Source organism: Conger conger, chromosome 9 (genome assembly GCF_963514075.1).
Source record: "Conger conger chromosome 9, fConCon1.1, whole genome shotgun sequence".
NCBI classification, from domain to species: domain Eukaryota; kingdom Metazoa; phylum Chordata; class Actinopteri; order Anguilliformes; family Congridae; genus Conger; species Conger conger.
Genome location: NC_083768.1, coordinates 54,601,859 through 54,621,166, shown reverse-complemented (window position 1 = coordinate 54,621,166; position 19,308 = coordinate 54,601,859). Strand labels below are relative to the sequence as shown.

General features: G+C 42.4%; 1 protein-coding gene across 2 annotated transcripts in view; it reads left to right on the top strand.

Annotated features, from left to right (window-relative positions):
- vps50 (VPS50 EARP/GARPII complex subunit) overlaps window positions 1-19,308 on the top strand; it is a 206,288-nt gene that overhangs the window by 12,667 nt on the left and 174,313 nt on the right. For both annotated transcript variants that reach the window (XM_061254761.1, XM_061254762.1), the window contains exons 3-6: window positions 2,748-2,870; window positions 3,438-3,509; window positions 12,097-12,150; window positions 17,159-17,229. In XM_061254761.1, the coding sequence (XP_061110745.1) occupies window positions 2,748-2,870; window positions 3,438-3,509; window positions 12,097-12,150; window positions 17,159-17,229 (320 nt within the window). The remainder of the gene's footprint in view (window positions 1-2,747; window positions 2,871-3,437; window positions 3,510-12,096; window positions 12,151-17,158; window positions 17,230-19,308) is intronic.

The following is a 19,308-nucleotide window of genomic DNA, read 5'->3' as shown; positions in this document are numbered from 1 at the left end:
AATCGGCTTGTGCTATTAAGATGGAAAAGTGGTTCAACATAATTAACTGCGCTTGCGCAAGAATTAATATATGTTCTACATGCTTATAAAAGCTGGGATCCTAGAAGTGCTGGCCTTTTTTTCAGACTGAAATATTTTACTGTGTCCCGCTTATTATACTAAACCCCTGCTGAATAAAAAAAATTGAGTTGTATTTAGAAGAGCTTTTTATCTAGTGCGTGCGTGTGTGCATGCGCGCATGTGTATGTGCGTGCGTGTGTGGCTGAAAAAGAGGCATCAATTGTAAAGCACTTTGGATAAAAGCGCTATAGAAATGCAATTCTATTTCCCATTGACCAACCTTCTCTCTCCCCTGCCTGGAATGTCCAACCATATTTACCCAAGAGTACATCATACTGTTATCAGCTTTTTCAAGAAATATTGGCATACATTTCAAGCTTTGGATGAACTGATAGTGTGTGTTGAATGTTATTTTGCGAAGGCATGAAATATGAAGAAACCAATTGTGTCTGTTGTATGAGACTACCATTGTCTGCCAGTAGATGGCACTGCATAACTATTCTTTGCACTGGTATTTGTTGTCATGAAGAAAATGACAGGGTAACGTAGCTAAAATGGGCCTCCTTTACTAATACAGCTTGACCGTCTCAGAATACCCTCTTGTATTGGATCTAGGGATCCATTTTGTTTTTACAAGATTATGATCTTATTAAATTCCATCCACTAAGTAATCAAATCAATCAGTTTTTATGCCTAGTATGTAGAAAACATCTTGCCCTTGTTTTATGAGCTCTTTATGAGTGTGAAGAAAAACAAAAACACAACTGGTGAATATTCAGTCTGGCTTTTTTCAAAGATAAAATGTAAAAGCTTTAGATTTTCTGAGATGAGGATCACAGCAGGCAATATCAGTATTGATCAACAACCCCCCACTGTCAAATGTACCAGCTGAGTGCCCGAATTAGCTGATTGCTGACATTTAATTTGACTGAATGAGAAAGAACCAGGTTTCAGTTATTCAATTTCTCACAAAAGCTATACACCGTGTCATTTGAGTGCAAATTGATTCTTTTGTCACTTTACCATGGTACTGGAACTGAGAACAGCAAGAAAATGGAACCAATTGCATCAACTGCAGTTACATTGCAGTATTCCTTAAGCATATGCAAGGAAATGTGCCAAACAATGCTAATTAATACCTTTGACAGCACTGGATGAGAGCTGTTTTGTTTCCACAGAGAGCGCACACTTCGGGAAATGGCTGTGAGTCACCGTCGTTGCACAACGCCTTGTCTCGCTAAAGGAGGTTTTAGCGTTGCGCTCTTACCAGCGGCAGGCAAAGGAAAGAAAGGAAACCTGTGTTTTAATGACTCTTCCCTGCTCCCTTCCCACCACTTCCCCTATGTCTCTAGTAAACTAGCAATGACTTGCCCTTCCCTGCTCAAATCCACTCCCATGGAAGGCTGCCCACGCCGGCCTGCACACTCCTTCAGTACTTCATTGCATAGTAACACACTCACCTCTGCCGACTGAACAAATGCTCTTAAAACTTAAATTCCATAGTACTTTATCATTTGCTGTGTTTGTAAAGATATAATCATTCTACTAAGAATATTTTATGTTTATTTATAATACTTTATATTGTGGTACTGTTTTAAAGGACCATCTTGAAAATCTTCATTCACACAATCACATTTATGTTCACTGCATAATTAGTTCCTTACAATTTTGGGGAAAGGTTTTGGTGTCATTTAATTTACAAGCCAATTTTATAATTCTGAACAAGTTCATAGTTCTGCAAAGCTGGGAATATCAAAACATTTATCTTTGTAGCTTTTGTGTTTCATAAAATACTATTATCTGCACCATTTCTTAGGTTCAGATTTGCCTAATCCCAGTGCACATAGTCCTTTATCTTAAATAAAGATATGTTGCAGTTTTTTTTCCAATTGCAATAATCATCTCTCCATTTGCATGAGCTGATACAAAAATGTTCTGAGAGGGACAATTCTTTTTTTATTTAGCCTCGTTATTCAGCATTATAAAACAGTGACAGGTGTGGTAAAAATGAAGTGTGGGCTGAAAATGATCTTGCAGTGGTTGATATCACAGAGAATGCCTTCTGAGATTGTGAACCCTTGGCTCTGTGCTAATGTCACTGAAATCTCCTTACTGCCTTTTTATTACAACGGACCAGTGGAGCAAATTACCTCAGCTCATTCCAACTAGTGCTTGAATTCAAGGTTAGTTGTGCTGCCAATCTCATCTGTAGACTGTTGGGATGGAATTACCCCTCTGTATTAAGCAATTTAGCCCCATTTCAGTGAATGCAGTAATACTTGGGGAAGAATGCTGACCAAAAACACTTGATGAATGTTTATGAAATCTGTACTTTCAGGTCTGTGGGGTATGTAAGGGCCGGCTAGTCTGATTAAATGGTTGAGAAGTTGTGGCACTCGGAATTGAGATCAAGCTTCAAGCGGAATAAGTGCAATTTCACAATGAAACTCTGTTCATTGTGGAGATATTGAAGCCTACAAGCATAAGGCCTTCTCATTAAAATCCACAAATTATTCCCTCAAGGGAGGATGGTTAAGAAACATTAATCTCTCGTCTTACCCGCACCATAAATGCTAGCTCGGCACGCACTCTCCCGAGTCGGATATCCTGGAATTTTCCCTGGGGTTTTGACGGAGTGTCTCAGGAAAGCACTCCCCGTGGCACACTTATTTCTTCCTTTCCTGCAGGAGGAGCTGCGAGAGATGAGGGAGCAGCCCGTTGACCCGCAAGCTGAGCAAGAAATAATTGACAGCATTGAAGAAGTCTATTTCTCCAGTGACTCCTTTGACATGGTTCGGCACGAGCTGGAGGTGAGGGCAGACCAGGACTCGGAATCCGAGCCGATCGGGTTCAGCGGGGCTCCGCCCGAGCAGACACACCTCCTCCCTCTTCATTTACCCCTCCACCGGCAGAGTGGACCCATGTTCCCTGGACTAATACTCCACAGCTTGAAACACCCAGGTCCCAGCACTCATGCAAATGAATAGACAGGCCTCCACTTAATACCCATCAAAAGCAGATTGATGGATTAGCTGCTCACAGTCACTGTGAAGTCTCATTAGATTTGCTTGCATATTGTAACTCCAAGGCGTGTAAATATCCAGCCAAGAGGAAAGTAATTGTGCTTCTATCAGATTTATTTATTTATTCATTTATTTTGATAAATTTTGTGTAAGCAAATATATGCGGTTTGTTTGCTCAAACTGTTCCCCCCTTTATCAGTATTGTTTAGATGGGTTTTCAAAGGGGTCTTTTTACAACATGATTTTTACGTTGAAAACGTTTAGGCTCCCAAGTTAAGCTAATTAGGGTTTTTGCTTGTTTTAAGTCATCACTTCTGAACAAGAATGTTTCTGAGTGTCTGTATGTGTTTACAGAAACTTCCGCCAGATCTTAACCTTCAAGAATTGGAGGAACATAGGGATAAACTGAAGAGACAGCAAGCTGCGGTAGGTAACAAGGTCATGGATACATAATTTGAGTCATAGTATGTACAGTCACATTGATCATCTATGTTCTTTGTCTCTGTTTAAAAACAATTTGGAATGACTGAAATGTGCAATTGTAAGGAAATTTCAGAATCTTGAGAGGTGAGTCTTGATTGTGAGGTTACCTCGGCAGTAGGGCTTGAAAGGCCCTAGGAAAGTGACTCTGATGCCAATTTGTTGAACAATCGAGATTTCTGGAATGGAAAACAGTAGCTGCAAGGAATAAGCTCCCTCTACACAAAGTAGAGAAAGTTATTTTGCTCTACTTCGAATGTTGCATCAGGGGAGGATGAGTTCCCCCTTATTGCAGAAATGTGACCTTGTCAAGAAGTGCCTCACACTTCAAGTCTTCCCGAATTGGCAATGGAGAAGGCGAGAGATAAGGCCCTGTGCCTCAGAGGGGACGGCTGTCCGCATCTTTGCCAGAATACTCGGATTGATGTACCGATTGTCAATTGTTAATTTGTCATATTTTGTTCTCATGGGGACAACTACATGAACTGTGGTGTAGCCGAAGACGGCGGTCATCCCTGGCTGAACCCCCCAGTAAGCTGGCCCTCCCCTGACGCCCCTACAGGGGTTAAACCTGTGATATTCAGCATTTTATGCTTGAGATGAATGAAATTTTCTGTTTACCTGGGGACATATTTTTTTACACCCCCATGCAGTAATTGGAAGAGATGACCTGAGAGTTCAGCTGGCCATGTCAATGGCATGTGCTTCTGGCAAATGGCTGAATCACATGCAGTGCACAGCCCTGCCTTTTATCATGAAGTAAAAGGGCGAGAGGTCACAGCCCTTTACGAAATGTGTATTTTTTTTCCTGTGTGGGAGGAAACTGCCAGAAGCTGATGTGACAGGAGCTGGAGCAGAGCAGGAATTTAATGACACGTGCCTCTCTCCCCTGGAATATCACATTTTTGGTGACATTTTTCAGGAAAATGAAATGGGAACTTCCTAGAAGGGAAACGTGTCGCAGAGGTGACACATTGCAGTTTGGCTTCACCCTCAGTAGTTTAGTCCCCCTTTAAAAATACAGCATAATTCTTTCAGAATTTCATCTAATTGGACAGTTTCTCAGGAGACACGTGGCTCCTTGTTGCATAAATATAATTCTTAACTGGGCGCCTTATTTGCTATCGCCACCGCATCTTTGTCTGAAACCTAAATGGAAACTTGCTGCTGTGGCTGGTTGCTGAAGTAATTGGCTGTCTGTGGTGAGGGAGGGAGAGGGGGAAACTGACTGATTGAGAGAGAGACTGACTGACTTAATGATTGATTGCAAGAGGGAGAGATAGAGGCAGGAGCAAGTCATGTTGAAGATGAGCTCCTGAAATATTTGACAATTTCTTATATTTTACAATGAGGTAAACGGTTTAAAATTGTTTTAAATTACTCAGGACATGAAGAACAACATTGGGGAAACGGTAGTATGATTATCAAAACAAATATAATTAAATTTAACTCATTATAAATAATATAAGGGAAAATGCAGCCAAAAGAAGAGAAGGAACAAAAAAGAAGAAAGGTAAAAAACGGGAATAATACCACCACAAGGATACAGGTTAGAAATGTAAAAAAGACAATAAATAGGAAAAGGAGGGACAACAGGAAGGAGAAGAGCAAATGGAAGAAGAAGAGGGGGGAAAAGGGAAGAAGAAAAGTTACAATGTAGAGAGAATGAAGCTTACAAAGACAAGCCAGAGGGCAATATTTTCTACCAAACTGTTTAAAAAAGGTAGGATACCTTAATCAGATTTTAATTTAATTTAATATTAAACACTTAAAACTGAACAAGCTAAATCTGAATGCTATAAGCCATTAGCTAGACTGTGTGCTGGGAAAGTGACAGTTAAATTTGTCAGTTAAACTCCCCCTCCCCACCAAGCTGCTGAAAGAAAATCATGAGACTTTAAAGCAGTGGCGTCCCAAGCATCGGGCCTCGGGGGCTTCAGCCGGGAATCTTTTTTTGTCTAGCCCCAAATCTTTTTGAGTGTTCTCTCTGCGTGCATAAAAACATAACCACCGATTTCGTCCACACTGATGATTGCCATTGCGGACAGCCAGTTGACAGACAACTCCAGCCTTGAAACGTTTCTCCCGGTTTCTCCATGATTCAAGCTATGCTGTGTTCCATTTAAGGAATTTAAGGACTATAAACACAGGCAACATGTCAGTGAGCCTTTATCAATGATAGGAAGGGATTTACAGTGGTCTTGTAACAATGTTTTAACACAAAAATCTTACATATTGTACCTTTAACAGCAGACAAGTTACAGTAGGTAATTGTCTATCACCACTAACCTGCTCTTCTATTCTGAGCACACCATCGCATGGCACACCTCCTTATGCAGCCATTTTTAGAGAAGAGAATTTGTATGGGAGGCAATTTGTAATATTTGATGATGAAGATGAAGACCCAGGTAATATAAAACTGACTATAAATCTATCAGTATGGAACTGTATTGATTCAGGGTGGTGAGGCTGGGCTTTGGAAAATACTTTAAGACACATTACATTACAAGGCATTTAGCAGACGCTCTTATCCAGAGCGACGTACAACAAAATGCAGATCAAACACAAGTATAAGTGCGAAGAGGACATGAGAGGACAGTACAGTTCCGAGTCCTAGTGTAACCATATAGATACAATCGGAACCCTTGAAGATTATCAACTTCCAAACTAGCATACCACAGTTGGCAGCTAGAATACCCCGGGTACAACAATACAATAGCTAATACAAAAAAAACAACAATATCTATACAACTATATAAGTGCCATTACAGTCTATGGCATGTATAAGGCTAATCATGGTGGTGAGTTAAGGAGGGAAAGGTGCAGCCTGAAGAGATGAGTCTTCAGTCAGAGGTCAGAGACTCTGCCATCCTGACATGGAGGACAGACAGCAGTCGTGAGCGAGAAGTGGAGTTGTGGCGAGGGGGAGGCGCCAGAGGGCACAAAGTGGCAGAATGGAGGGGTCTTGCTGGTGTATATGTCTTGATAAGTGATTGAATATATACAGGGGCTGATCCCTTAACTGCCTGGTATGTGAGCACCAAAGTTTTAAATTTGATGCAATCCATAACAGGCAGCCAGTGGAGGTTGCTGAGCAGGGGGGTGACGTGAATGTCTGGGAACATTGAATACCAGATGGGCTGGATCAGTTCTAGCGGTCTGATGGCAGATGCTGGAAGGCCAGCCAGCCGAGAATTGCAGTAGTCCAGGTAGGACAGAACCATTGCTTGGCCAAGGAGCTGAATGGAGTAGGTGGTGAGAAAGGGTTGGATTCTCCGGATGTTGTACAGGAAGGCCTGGCCAGAGAGATAAGATTTAATCCACTCTAAGGCTGTGCCACAGATCCCTGTAGATGCCAGGGAGGCTAAGAGGATGGAGTGTTTGACCATGTCAAACGCTGCAGAGAGGTCAAGAAGGATCAGGACAGAGGAGAAGGAGGTTGCTCGTGCAGCCTGAAGGGACTCATTGACAGAGAGGAGTGCGGTCTCCGTCGAGTGGGCAGGTCTGGAGCTGGACTGATGGGGGTCCAGCAGGTTATTCTGTGAGAGGAAGAAGTTGGAGGTAGCTCGTTCAATGGATTTGGATAGAAAAGAGAGAATGCAGGAGGGGTCTAGAGTGGGTTTCTTTAGGAGTGGGGTGATGTAGGCCCTCTTGAATGATGAGGGAAAGCAGCCAGAGGACAGAGATGAGTTAACAAGGGAGGTGATAAACGGGAGGATGTCAGGCGTGATTGCCTGAAGGAGGTTTGAGGCTGGGCTGGAGGAACGTAGAAGGTCGGAAACCCATGGGCTGGGAGGGGAGGATCGAGCAGGCCTGGAGACAAGAGGACAGAGAGAGTCAAGGGCTGAGGAGAGAGAGGAAAGCAGGGAGGAAGATGCGGAATCGGTAGGTAGTTTGGAGAAGGATTCAAGAGGAGGGAGAGAAGCGGTGACTGGGGGCAAGTGAGGAGGGTGATAGAGAGTGGAGGTTACAGCGGACAGAAACGGTGGTGGTGAGAGAAGGGTATGGAGGCAGGGCAGCTAGGGGGATGGAAAAGGAAATGAAGTGGTGATCAGATGTGTAAAGGGGTAACAGTGGGGTTAGAAGAGGAGCAGTTCCTCAAAAAGATCAGGTCTAGAAGGTTTCCAGCCTTGTGGGTTGGGGGAGAGTGCTGCAGGGAGAGGTCAAAGGAGTGAAGTAGTGGTAAGAAGGCAGCAGACTGGGAGGCTTCCAGGTGGATGTTGAAATCTCCCAGGAGGATAAGTGGGGAGCGAGCTGAGTAGAGTGTCACGCTCATCAAGGAAACTTCCCAGGGGACCTGGAGGACGATAAACAACGACAATATAAAGTTTAACAGGGTGAGTAATTGAGACAGCGTGGCATTCAAAGGTGGATAGGGATAGGTCAGTGAGGAAAAACGCAGATAATTTCCAGGAGGGGGAAATCAGCAAGCCAGTGCCACCTCCACGGCCAGATGGCCGGGGGGTGTGTGAGAAGGAGAAGGAGGATGAGAGGGCAGCCGGTGTGGCAGTGTTCTCTGGTGTAACCCAGGTCTCAGTGAGGGCAAGGAACTGTAGGGACAGGAGGGAGGCATAACCAGTAATGAAGTCAGCCTTCTGTGTGGCAGATTGGCAGTTCCATAGCCCCCCTGCAACTGTGAAGTTGTCACAGGGGGTCAGTGAGGGTTTGCAAATTTGACCCCAACAATTACAGAGGCATTGGTGTGAACAGTAATCTGGGGAAGGTGTTTTGTAGCATTATAATGACCACAGTGCCTTGAGTCAAAATAAAATAAATATATTTGCTTGCTTTGTAGAGTCTCAAAAAGCATTCTGTTTGGCACAAAGGACTATTTTAAATTAGTTAAAATTAGCAACGAGAACAGAATTCTTCACTTAGCGGCGTGGAGTGAGACATTGTTGCAACCTCAGTCCTACCCTATTTAACATTTACGTGAATTGGCCACAATTTTGGAAAAATCTGCAGCCCCTGGTCTCACTCTACATGATAAAGAAATTAAATTCCTGCTCTATGCTGATGACCTGGCTCTGCTGTTGCATACTGAACATGGGCTACAGCAGACCCCAATAGACCAGTTTTAACTTGGCTGTGAATGAACTGAAAGAGAAAGCCAGAAGCTTTTATGCCATTAAAAGGGGTATAAAATGTGAAATTCCAATTGAAATTTGGCTAAAGATCTTTAAATCTGTAATTGAACCTATTATACTTTATGGCAGTGAAGTGTAGGGTCCACTTGCAAAATCTGATTTTTGAAAATGGAGAAATACCTAACTGAATCCCTGCATGCAGAATTCTGTAAAATGATACTGCAAAGAAAAACATGCACTAATGCATGCAGGGCTGAATTAGGCCAATATCCACCACTAATCAACATTGGAAAAAGAGCAATTAAGTTTTGGCAACATCTAAACCATAGCGACTTCAAATCTTACCATTTCAAAGCCCAGAAATACCAAGAGATGAGCATTGAGGAAAGTCATCTCGGTTAGTTGGTCCTGAGGCTTACTGCACTAACACCTACCAATCAGCCTCAGGACATCTCCACCAAAACACAGGAAATTAGTGTAAACCAAATGATATCACAACATAAAGAAAATTATATCAGCTATTGGAAAACTCAAACCCAAACCCAAAGTAAACTTAATTGTTATCTGGCCCTAAAAAGACAATACATGTTTTGACCTATCCACGGTCAAAAATACAAAATTAAGAAAACTATTGACTATGTACAGGCTCCGTGAGCAAAAGCATAAAGACCGATTCCCACAGACATATCTGGCTCCCAAAAGTGGAAAGGCTGTGCTCACAGTGCCAACAAAGAGAGGTGGAGACAGACACTTTCTACTTCAATAAAATTGCGGAGGTTTGCCCAAATTTCACCCATCTCCCTGATGATGTGAAACTCCCCATTCTTCTTGGAGAGGAAGGGAGATGCTTGACCCTGGCAGAAAAATTAATTTCTGCCTGCCATAGCCTGAGAGACAGTGAATGATAATATTTATCTATTTTTCCATATTATTATTATTATTATTTTTTTTAACTGTTCTCTTAATTCTTCATGTTTTACTTTTACATGCTGTTTTATTCTTGTATGTTCCATGTTTGCTTTGGCAATATGTACTTATGTATTTCATGGCAATAAAACACATTGAATTGAGAGACTGCCTGACTGATTGAGAGAGAGAGAACGATTGACTGACAGAAAGAGATTGACTGACTGACTGACTGACTGACAGAGAGAGAGAGAGAGAGAGAGAGAGAGTGACAGACTGACTGACTGACAGACAGAGGGACTGACTGAATGACTGACTGAGAGAGAGATTGACTGACTGACTGACAGAGTGACTGACTGACTGACAGAGAGAGAGAGCGACTGACTGACTGACTGAGAGAGAGATTGACTGAGAGAGAGAGAAGAGAGAGAGACTGACTGACTGACTGACTGAGAGAGAGAGAGAGGGACGGTGAGAGTGAGAGAGAGAGAGAGAGACTTAGTGATTGACTGCCTGACTCACTCTCTCAATCTGTCTCCAGGGCGTGCACACAAGGATTTTGACTGGTATGTACAGGGGTTAGCTGGTGTCTGTGGTCTCCAGGCACCATTTCTTTGAAGCTGAAGAGACCCATGGTTTCCACGAAATAGGATTATGTGGGCATTAGAACCCTTCACAAGACTGCTTTCAAAGTAAAAGGCTGAAGAACAAATTTGTTATGTATGGTTGAACCTGTGATCTAATGAGCATTGGGACTGAGACTGTGTTTTGGATTTAGTGATTCCTTCATGGATCCCCAATATGGACATAAATACCCTCAAATTAAAGTGGACAGTGTGCACTTTAACTTCATATTCATTGTTTTATTTTAAATTCACCCTGTGGGAGAACAGTCAAATTTGGTGCCACAATCCCAATACTTTTACAGTTAACTATGTTTAAATAAGGAGTTAAAGTGCAGTGTTTAATTTTACTGGTTATTTGGTGTTATGACCGTTTCAAATTAATACACAAGAACTTTCAGCAGCTTGTTTCAATTTACCTTCAGTTTATAACTGTTCATAACAGCTGCACACCTCATTGCGGTTCCTCAGGAGGACTTGTCACACACTACCTTGGAGCCAGCCGCAGCATTCTCATCACCCAACCCACAGTCTGGTAGCTGTTAGGTAACGGCCCACTGCTTCAGGAACGCTCTGTAGGGGTCCTCGCACGGGCTCCAAAATTATGTAGGGTCCTCGTACAGGGCTCCAAATTATGTAGGGTCCTCGCATGGGCCGCCAAATAACGTAGGGATTTTACTCTCTACGAAACCGGGGCGCCAGTTAATGTTATGTAGCAGTATAACTGCGAAAAGTAATCAGTCTCATAAAATTACTGTTATCAGAAATATCTAACCACAAATTTAGTATTTTAATTAATAATTAAAATAACCAATATTAATGATTAAACATACAGATAACCTGAAGGTTGGAAGTTCTTCGAAAGACTGCTTTAACTCGGCTCTCATGTCTATGCAATTCCAAAACGGACACCGGGGTTTAAGAAAATATATTTATTAAACAAACATACAAACACATAACAGATAAACTAACGGAAATTTAGTTGGGTAAATTAGTAGGTTAAGTTAGGGGGTGTGTGTGTGTGTGTGTGTGTGTGTGTGTGTGTGTGTGTGTGTGTGTGTGTGTGTGTGTGGGCGTGGGCGTGGGCGCGCGTCGCTTGAACAAAGGAAAGGTGGGAGTAGCTAGCTTGAGTAAGCTAGAGTTCTGGGTGTGGTAATGAGTTAGAGTTAGCTGTGAGAAGGGACTACTTGCGTAGTTTTACTCTATATATGCGCAAAAGACGGCGAAACAATTCACGTACATATATATGTAGCTAACCAAACACATTACAATGGTAGGATGGTAAATATTGAAACACAGATTCACAAAAACAGTTAAGACTAAACTAAACACTGGCTATGCCTGAATGTTTGTTCTCTTACTGAGTCCATACGCATTGCTGGATCCAAAAGACATGCTGTCCTTGTAGAAGTGGCGATGGCGCTGTGAATGGTGTCCGGGAGAGATGCGCAGGCTGGGGTGTTCCCGTCTTAGCAGCGCGTTGTCGTCTGATCCGCTGGACCTTTTCCAGGTGTAAAAGTTTGTTGCTGTTTCGTTGTTGAGCTTTATTGGGGTAAACTGATGTAGCGTTCCGCGTACAACAATTTCCACTCACTATAGGCCACGTAGTTAACTGGGTGTGTCCGTAGGCCTGGTAGTGCGCTGTGCAGCATTCAGCCTCTGTCCGAGTCTCGGAGCAGATGAGCTGAAGCGAATGGCCAAAAAGGGTGTGTCGAAGAGAAGAAGCAGAAGAAGCAGAGAAGAGATATCCCGAGAACGTGTTTTGCTCTTATACGGGAAAGTGTATTGCTCCCGCCATTACGGGATTGGCTGAACCAAGTTAGACGTCATTCGTGGTGGACGTCGCGGAATTTTCCTGTGGGAATGTGGAAGTTGTAGTCTCTACAGCTCTATGACTCAGCTGTGATCTTTTAACAGGTTTCTAAAAAGGTTGCTGACCTCATCCTGGAAAAGCAGCCATCCTACGTCAAGGTAAGCTTCCTATCAGAAGCTAACTTTTATTCACCTTTTAAACTTTAACCTCCTAAGACCCGCACTCTTTTTTGGTATGCATTTTTTATTTCTCTTTGCTATTTGGGCTTATTGGGACCTGATAAGTATAAAAACTAAGCATCATCTTTTAACATGATGTAGTTTTTGAGAAAAATGATGTCCACATATGTGGACTCTCGGTCTTAAGAATTAAGTATTATGGTTGTACAGCCCAAAATGTGGAGTCCACGCATGTGTACGCCAGGTCTTAGGAGGTTAAAGTCTTGACACTTCCTGTTTTATCCCCCTCACTGTAACAGAAGCTCAGAGCATGTTGTGAACAAGCACAAAGAGAATTGTCTGTAACTCTAGGGGTTGATTTGTGTGAATACATTTGTGAATGGTGACTGTGTTGGCCTTGATGTAGACATACGTTTCAGCCTGAGATGTACAGATCACTTGCCTTTCGGTAAACCTGCCTTTTATCCCATCTCACCTGATGTTACCTTTGTGGTATTAAATAAATAGTCTGAAATTATTTCTGTTTATATAAGCTTACAATGCTCTCTGTAGGTATTTAGACAGTGAATACATTTTTGTTCTTTTGGCTCTGTACTCCAGCACATTGGATTGGAAATGAAACAATACATATGAGATGAAATGTCACCTGTCACTTGCAGACTGTCACCTTTACTTTGAAGGTATTTACATCCATATTGGGTGATGATCCGTTTAGGAATTACATCCCTTTTTATACATGGCAAGACTGCTAAGTCCTCTCCGACAATCAACCTCTCAGTAACTGTCGAGGACTTTGTAGTATCCTCTTCCCATACAGCTAAAATCTTTGGGAGACACATCTTCCACTACCAGAACCTGCAGTTTCTTCCTCCATGAAATCCGCCATCTCCTGACTGAGAAATACACCCAGCCCCTAGTCCTGGCGCTCATCATCTCCCGCCTGGATTACTGCAACTCCCTCCTGGCTGGGCTCCCAGCTTGTGCCAGCAAGCCCCTCCAGCAGGTCCAGAATGCTGCAGCCCACCTGACCACCAGTCAGCCCAGGTCGGCTCATGTCACCCCACTCCTCATTTTCCTCCACTGGCTGCCTATTGCTGCATGCATCCGCTTCAAGGTGCTAGTGTTGGCATTCCAGGCTGCTAAGGGAACTGCCCCACTATAAATCCAAACTTGAATTGCTCCCTACACCCCAGCAAGACTATTCCAGTCTGTCAGCTCTGGTTGCCTTATGGTATGCTCCTTACGAGCACCAGGTGGTTGAACTGCACGTTCACGCCATTCTGGTTCCTCAGTGTTGGAATGATGTGCTGCCTACCACTGTCTGAACTACAGACTTCATATTTCAACACCGACTGAAAACATACCTTTTCAGACTGTACCTTAGTCCTCCCTCCTGATTTACCCCCTCTTAATAGTCACTTACGATGACTATTGTTTTTTGGTTAGAACTGCTCTTCAACGGTGTTTTGCTTTTAACTTGCTTTGGATTCAAAGCGTCTGCTAAATGACTAAAATGTTAAATGTAATGCATTGGCTTGATTCTTGATTCTTGGCTTTTGATTGCCTTGGTATACTGTCAACATTAGGACCACAGTTATCCCAATGAAAGTCAAGGAAGCCATTATAAGGCTGAGAAATAAGAAAAAAACATAGGCCAACAGTAGGCTTAATGAAAGAAACTGTTTGGAATATCATTAAGAAGAAAAACAGCAATGGTGTACATTCAGGATTATTGCCTTGCTATGGGATGAAGCCCCTGTGCATTGAGTTTGGTGGTTTGAGTGAACTTGAGCAGATCCATTCTGGTGCTGCTTTATGCAATTAATGTATTAATAAAGGCAAGTGATGAGCCAACATCTGTGGCAGCCGTACATGCCAAAACTATAACACCCACACCAGCATGTTTCACAGATGAGGGGGATAACTTGGTTCTTGGCCAATTCCGTTTAGCCTCCTTGGCCTGGTCCTTTCAACACTGCTCTTGCCATCACTCTGCTTTTTGCTGCGGCTGTACATCCACAGACTGTCAGACACTATAGTGGGTACAAGCAACGTTTTTATGAGGTAGATTTTTTTTTTAGCTTGAGCAGTGCATATTAAAAACTTCATTTGGCTCAGGTGCTGCACACAAACTCTAAGCCTAAGTCTTATAATGGCCTGTAGATACTGAAAGCTTTCTTTTATCTGCAGTCAGGAAGCGATTGAATACACCTGACTAATCAGAAACAGCAGAGACGCCAACTGTCCAATTACTTTTGGTACCCTAAAATGAAGGCACTATGTATAGAAAAGGATGCAATTCCAACGCAGATCACCTAATATCGATCAAATCCTCAAATTCATGGTGACTGTCTTCATTTTAAGGTCATATTAATTGTTTCATTTCAAATCAATTGTCCTGGAATACAGAGCCAAAAGAACATGAATTGTACCACTGTCCAAGCACTGGTTTGCTGGTAGCATGTACAATATTGCTGCTACATTACGGGGAGACTTGGTGGGAGCTGTCTCCAATTTCTTGGATGATCACGTTCTCCTTTCCAGATCAAAGTGGAGTCAGAAAAAAGCTAGTTACCTCTTCCTCTCTGCCAATTCCCAGTAGCACTTTCCTCTGATCCATAATAGCATCCCTCTCAACTTGAGATTTTTTTGGGGGGAATTTAGCCTTTGATCAAGTTTAATCCTGAAAACTCTTTTTTAAATGTGATTGCACGGCAGTTAACTCCTGTCTGACTGACCCATCTTGATTGGTCACGCTCAGGGGGACTCGGGCCCTACATCGTTTTAGGTATGTGAGGCGGAAGCCCACCTGCTGTGCGACTGCGCTCTCCCTGGTGTATTTGCAGTCCAATTCCTCCCTGCCTCATGCTTGCTGCTGCATCTGTGCGGAAGGGGCTCTTGGTAATTAGTCTTGTCGTGCCCCCTAGAGTGAAGCTGTACACTACGTGCAGGACAGAAAAAAGAGTTTGATGGTATGCTGTGAAAAGCATAAGGGGACACTCAACAGGCTTTGTGCATTGCCTGTGAGGAAGAGGAGGAGGAAGTGGGGGAGGAAGAGGAGGATTTTTTTTTATTGCTTCCCTTACCTATAAAGTTATTTTGTTAAATTGTTCACAGTGATATGTTTCCTGGATACAGAGAAACCAACAAAAGCCATCAGATATAGATTTAAATCAGTTGCTCCATTACAAAGTGGCAAGCAGGCAGCACGACTAATTGCCTTTCAGCAAACAAGACAGTATGTTATTTATTTATTTATTTATTTATTTCCTTTATACAGAGAACAGATAGAACACGTGTCTCAACCATTTTATTGGACTGACTAGTTTGAGCAGCCAGGGTTAAGAGAGTAAGAATTTAATTCTCAAATTAAATAGAAACTGCAATATCTCCGGGTCAATGGCCTGAAACAGTAGCTCTGTAATTGAGCCATCCATCAGCCAACAACCAAAGGAGAAAAAATGCATAAAAATATGGCCACTATGGACAGACTTCCATTTTGATTAATGCTCCCTCAATTCATTGTGACTTCTAATTGTGACTTCTAATTCTCAGCCCATTTTCTTAGCAGGCTTAATTGGAGCTATTGGTGCCCTGCTCTTGGTGTTTTGTCTCGCAGTTAAACTGCCATCAAAAATAAGTTTGTATCCTTGAGTGGAATCTGGCTGCAAGAATGTTTTAGAGCAGAATATGTTTGATACCGTTCTAATACTCATTAATTGTGGTAAATGGAAAACTGGCTGGACATTGGAGAAATATCCCCAAACCAGAACATAGACAATGCATAAGTCTGTCCAAATATTGCATGTGGTGGGAAGAATTTGTAACAATAAGTCTGCTAATACCCTTTCGCACAAATAAGTTTGTCATGCACCGAATGTTTGACATTGTGAGTCCTAGGCAGTTCTGGTATCAGTATTTGACTGCTCACTGCTGTTAGGAGGATGCCTGAAGTGTGTTCAATGGTCAATCATAGTCACATTCAGGAGTACGACAGGGTCTCGTCAGCTCCAGCAGGCTCAGGCAGGCCTTCTGCTCTTTTATGGTTTGTTGCTTGTCATATTCTGAACATGGGCTTGGTCTGGTTACAAGCGGAGTGAGGAAAATAAATGTTTACGCCTGGGGAAGACTGGGGAGAGCCTTGCTGAGGCTGCCGTCGTGGTCTGAATATCAGGCACTGGATAAGAGCTGATTCTCTGGCCAAATAGCAAACTTGCACAAGCAGCCAAGGAAAGTTCACATAGACCAGGACTGCCCAATCCTGTACCATTGTTTACATTTCAATTTCATTCCAAATTTGCCACAACTGATTCTAGAAATTAGCTGCTCAACGACACAGTATCTCTTGCTGCTGAATGAGGTGTACTTTGTTTGTTACTCCTCCAATTAAATTGATTGGCATTGTGTTCGCCTCACAATTCATTGCTTGTTGACAAAATAAAAGTTTAAATGGCGGTCGATTTACATGCCAGCTCTTTAATCTGATTGGTTTCCACGCCATGTTCCCTGTCGGTTTACTTTTTCGCCTTGCATTGCCAGCTATCCCAACATGGTATGCGGGAGCAAATAATTGCCTCTCATTGAAAATTAAAGGGGGTGATGTCTTTGTGACTTCACGTTAGAGGGCTAGAAATGAAAATCTACAGGTCGGTTCATTTCCAGGAACATGATTGCACAGACTTTTTTACTTTGTCTAGCCTCTCCCGATTGGCAGGAGCTAGGAGTAGAAATGGAGCAAGGAAAAGAAAAAGGTGAAAAATAAGCCATTAGAATGAGCCCCTGGTCAATGTGAACCTTTACAACCCCATATCCCAGATACAACCCTGTATCCCCCCGCCCCCCCCCCCCCCCCCCCCCACAATGTGAGGTCGGAACTGTAATTGTTTTACAATGTATCTCTATATCATATGTTCAGCACTTTGTGTATTGAATGCATATACGTTGATTATGAAATGCAATGGATTTTGAACACACTGTACTCTTTCAGGAACTGGAACGAGTAACTTCTTTGCAGACCAATCTGCAGCTAGCAGCGGTGATCTGTACCAATGCAAGAAGGTGAGAGTATGACCTGGGCAACAATTATGAAGGCTAATGGCTTTCACTGGGACTGATTTCCGCACAGTTTTCCCTAGGTTCCTGGATGGTTATGATGTCTTAGGTGTACTGTTGTGGAAATTAGACCATTGCACCAGTCTAGCCAAAGAAAATGATACCAAACATGAATCATTGGCTGAAATGCCTTAGTAATTGAGTAATTAAGTGGATTTCAAGAGAATAATGTCTGGGGCCCTGCAGGAGGTGTTCTCTCAAACCTACCCATGCTGTAAAGGATGTCGCGCCACGAGTTTGCAGACTTTATGAGCCCACTACCAGAGGAATACAACCTCACCCGCTCATTGTTAATGACTGAACCATTCAGTCAGACTGCCTTACTGCCGTAATATGAAGCGTTATTATACTGTTCAGTGTTCTCATGCACTGTTTTGGGAAGCTGACAGTGACAAACGCAACAGAGCCTGCCGTGTTCTTGTAAGAAAGTGTTCGGCAAACAGGTGACTTTATGAAATGACTTTGGTATGCTACATAACACTTTTTATATTTTTTGTCTTTTTGAAGTTTTCACTTTAGCTAACTATATTGTGAGCTAGCAGTTTATTTGGCTATGTAACTAGCTGGCTATATTACTAAGGTATGATAGTCTACCATAAACGATGCAACTGTAACTTACAGTTTGAGAGAAATTAAGGTTTAGCTAAACACAGATGATTGAATGCGGAAAGCCATAAAAGGAACGTGTAGCTGCCCACATTGCACTCCAGACAAGCGATCGCTGAAACTTTCTATACTATTGCTTATCTTGTGAGAAAACAATACTAGTTCACTATCAGTAACAACAAGCAAATTAGCTATTACTAGATAGCTTCCAAAATTTACAAATATCCACCTGAAGCACAACACTTGTGCAATCGCTACTATGTTCGTATTGCCTATATTAAGTGGATATTTGTAAATTCGTCAAGCTAAATGTAGCTAATTTGCTTGTTGCTACCGATAACAAACTGGTATTATTTTATAACTAGATATGTAGTCTTCACTTGGATAATAAGAAATAGGATACAGACTTTCAGTGATCGCTTCTCTGGAGTGCAATTTGGGCAGCTACACGATCAATCAGAATAAGCCCCCACACCATTGGCTGTGGCAGTTAGAACCAATTTTCAGCCAATGATCTTGAATCGTTGTACAGCTGTACAATGTTTTTATACAGAGTGACAGAGTGACAGCCCGACAAATGTACACTTTGAAACCCGAATTTAAGGACTACATGTCAGCGAGCCTTTTTCAATGACAGGAAGGGATTTACTATGGTCTTGTAACAATGTTTTGACACAAAAATCTTACCGATGGTACCTTTAAGGTTCACAGAGGATCAATTTTATTTTGTTAACACGCAAATTCAATACCGGCACACTGAATGTAGCTTTCTACTGTGCCCATCTACATCAAAATAAATAAAGCATTGGACAAATGTTGTACGCAATATCACTGAGTAGGCAAGGTGAAATGGTCACATGAAGGCTTTAATTTCCAATCCAACTTTGGAGTCTTCTTAACAGTGCAATCACTATCCAGCGTTTTTTTTAAGTGTTGTGTTCTATCTAATCTTGGCCACAGCTCAGTCCTTACATTCCCTATTTTCAGTGAAAAATGGACCATATTAATCTCACCATCGTGATTGCCCTGTGCCATAAACAGATGAAAAGATGAACATGAGACAAGAGTTCAGAATTAAATTTTTTTGTTCACAAGACAGGAGTTCAGAATTTTATTTCCTGGTATTTACCCCTGGATGTGTTAAACTACTTTGATCATAGTTTAGAGGCGAAAGAAATCGCCGGACTCCTTGGTTATCTTTGGCCACTTCTAGTGCCATTTATTCACCCACCACCGCCAAACTAACTTCCATTCACTGCTACACTTGCTGTAATAAGTGTAACAATCTTAAAGGGACTGTACACCATATGGTGAATGCTGCCCACAGCCCACTACAATAGCACCTTTGGTTTCAGACCACCCAATGAGGAGTTACATCATCAATAAAGATTAGTGAGCCCACTCCAGATGCGACTATGC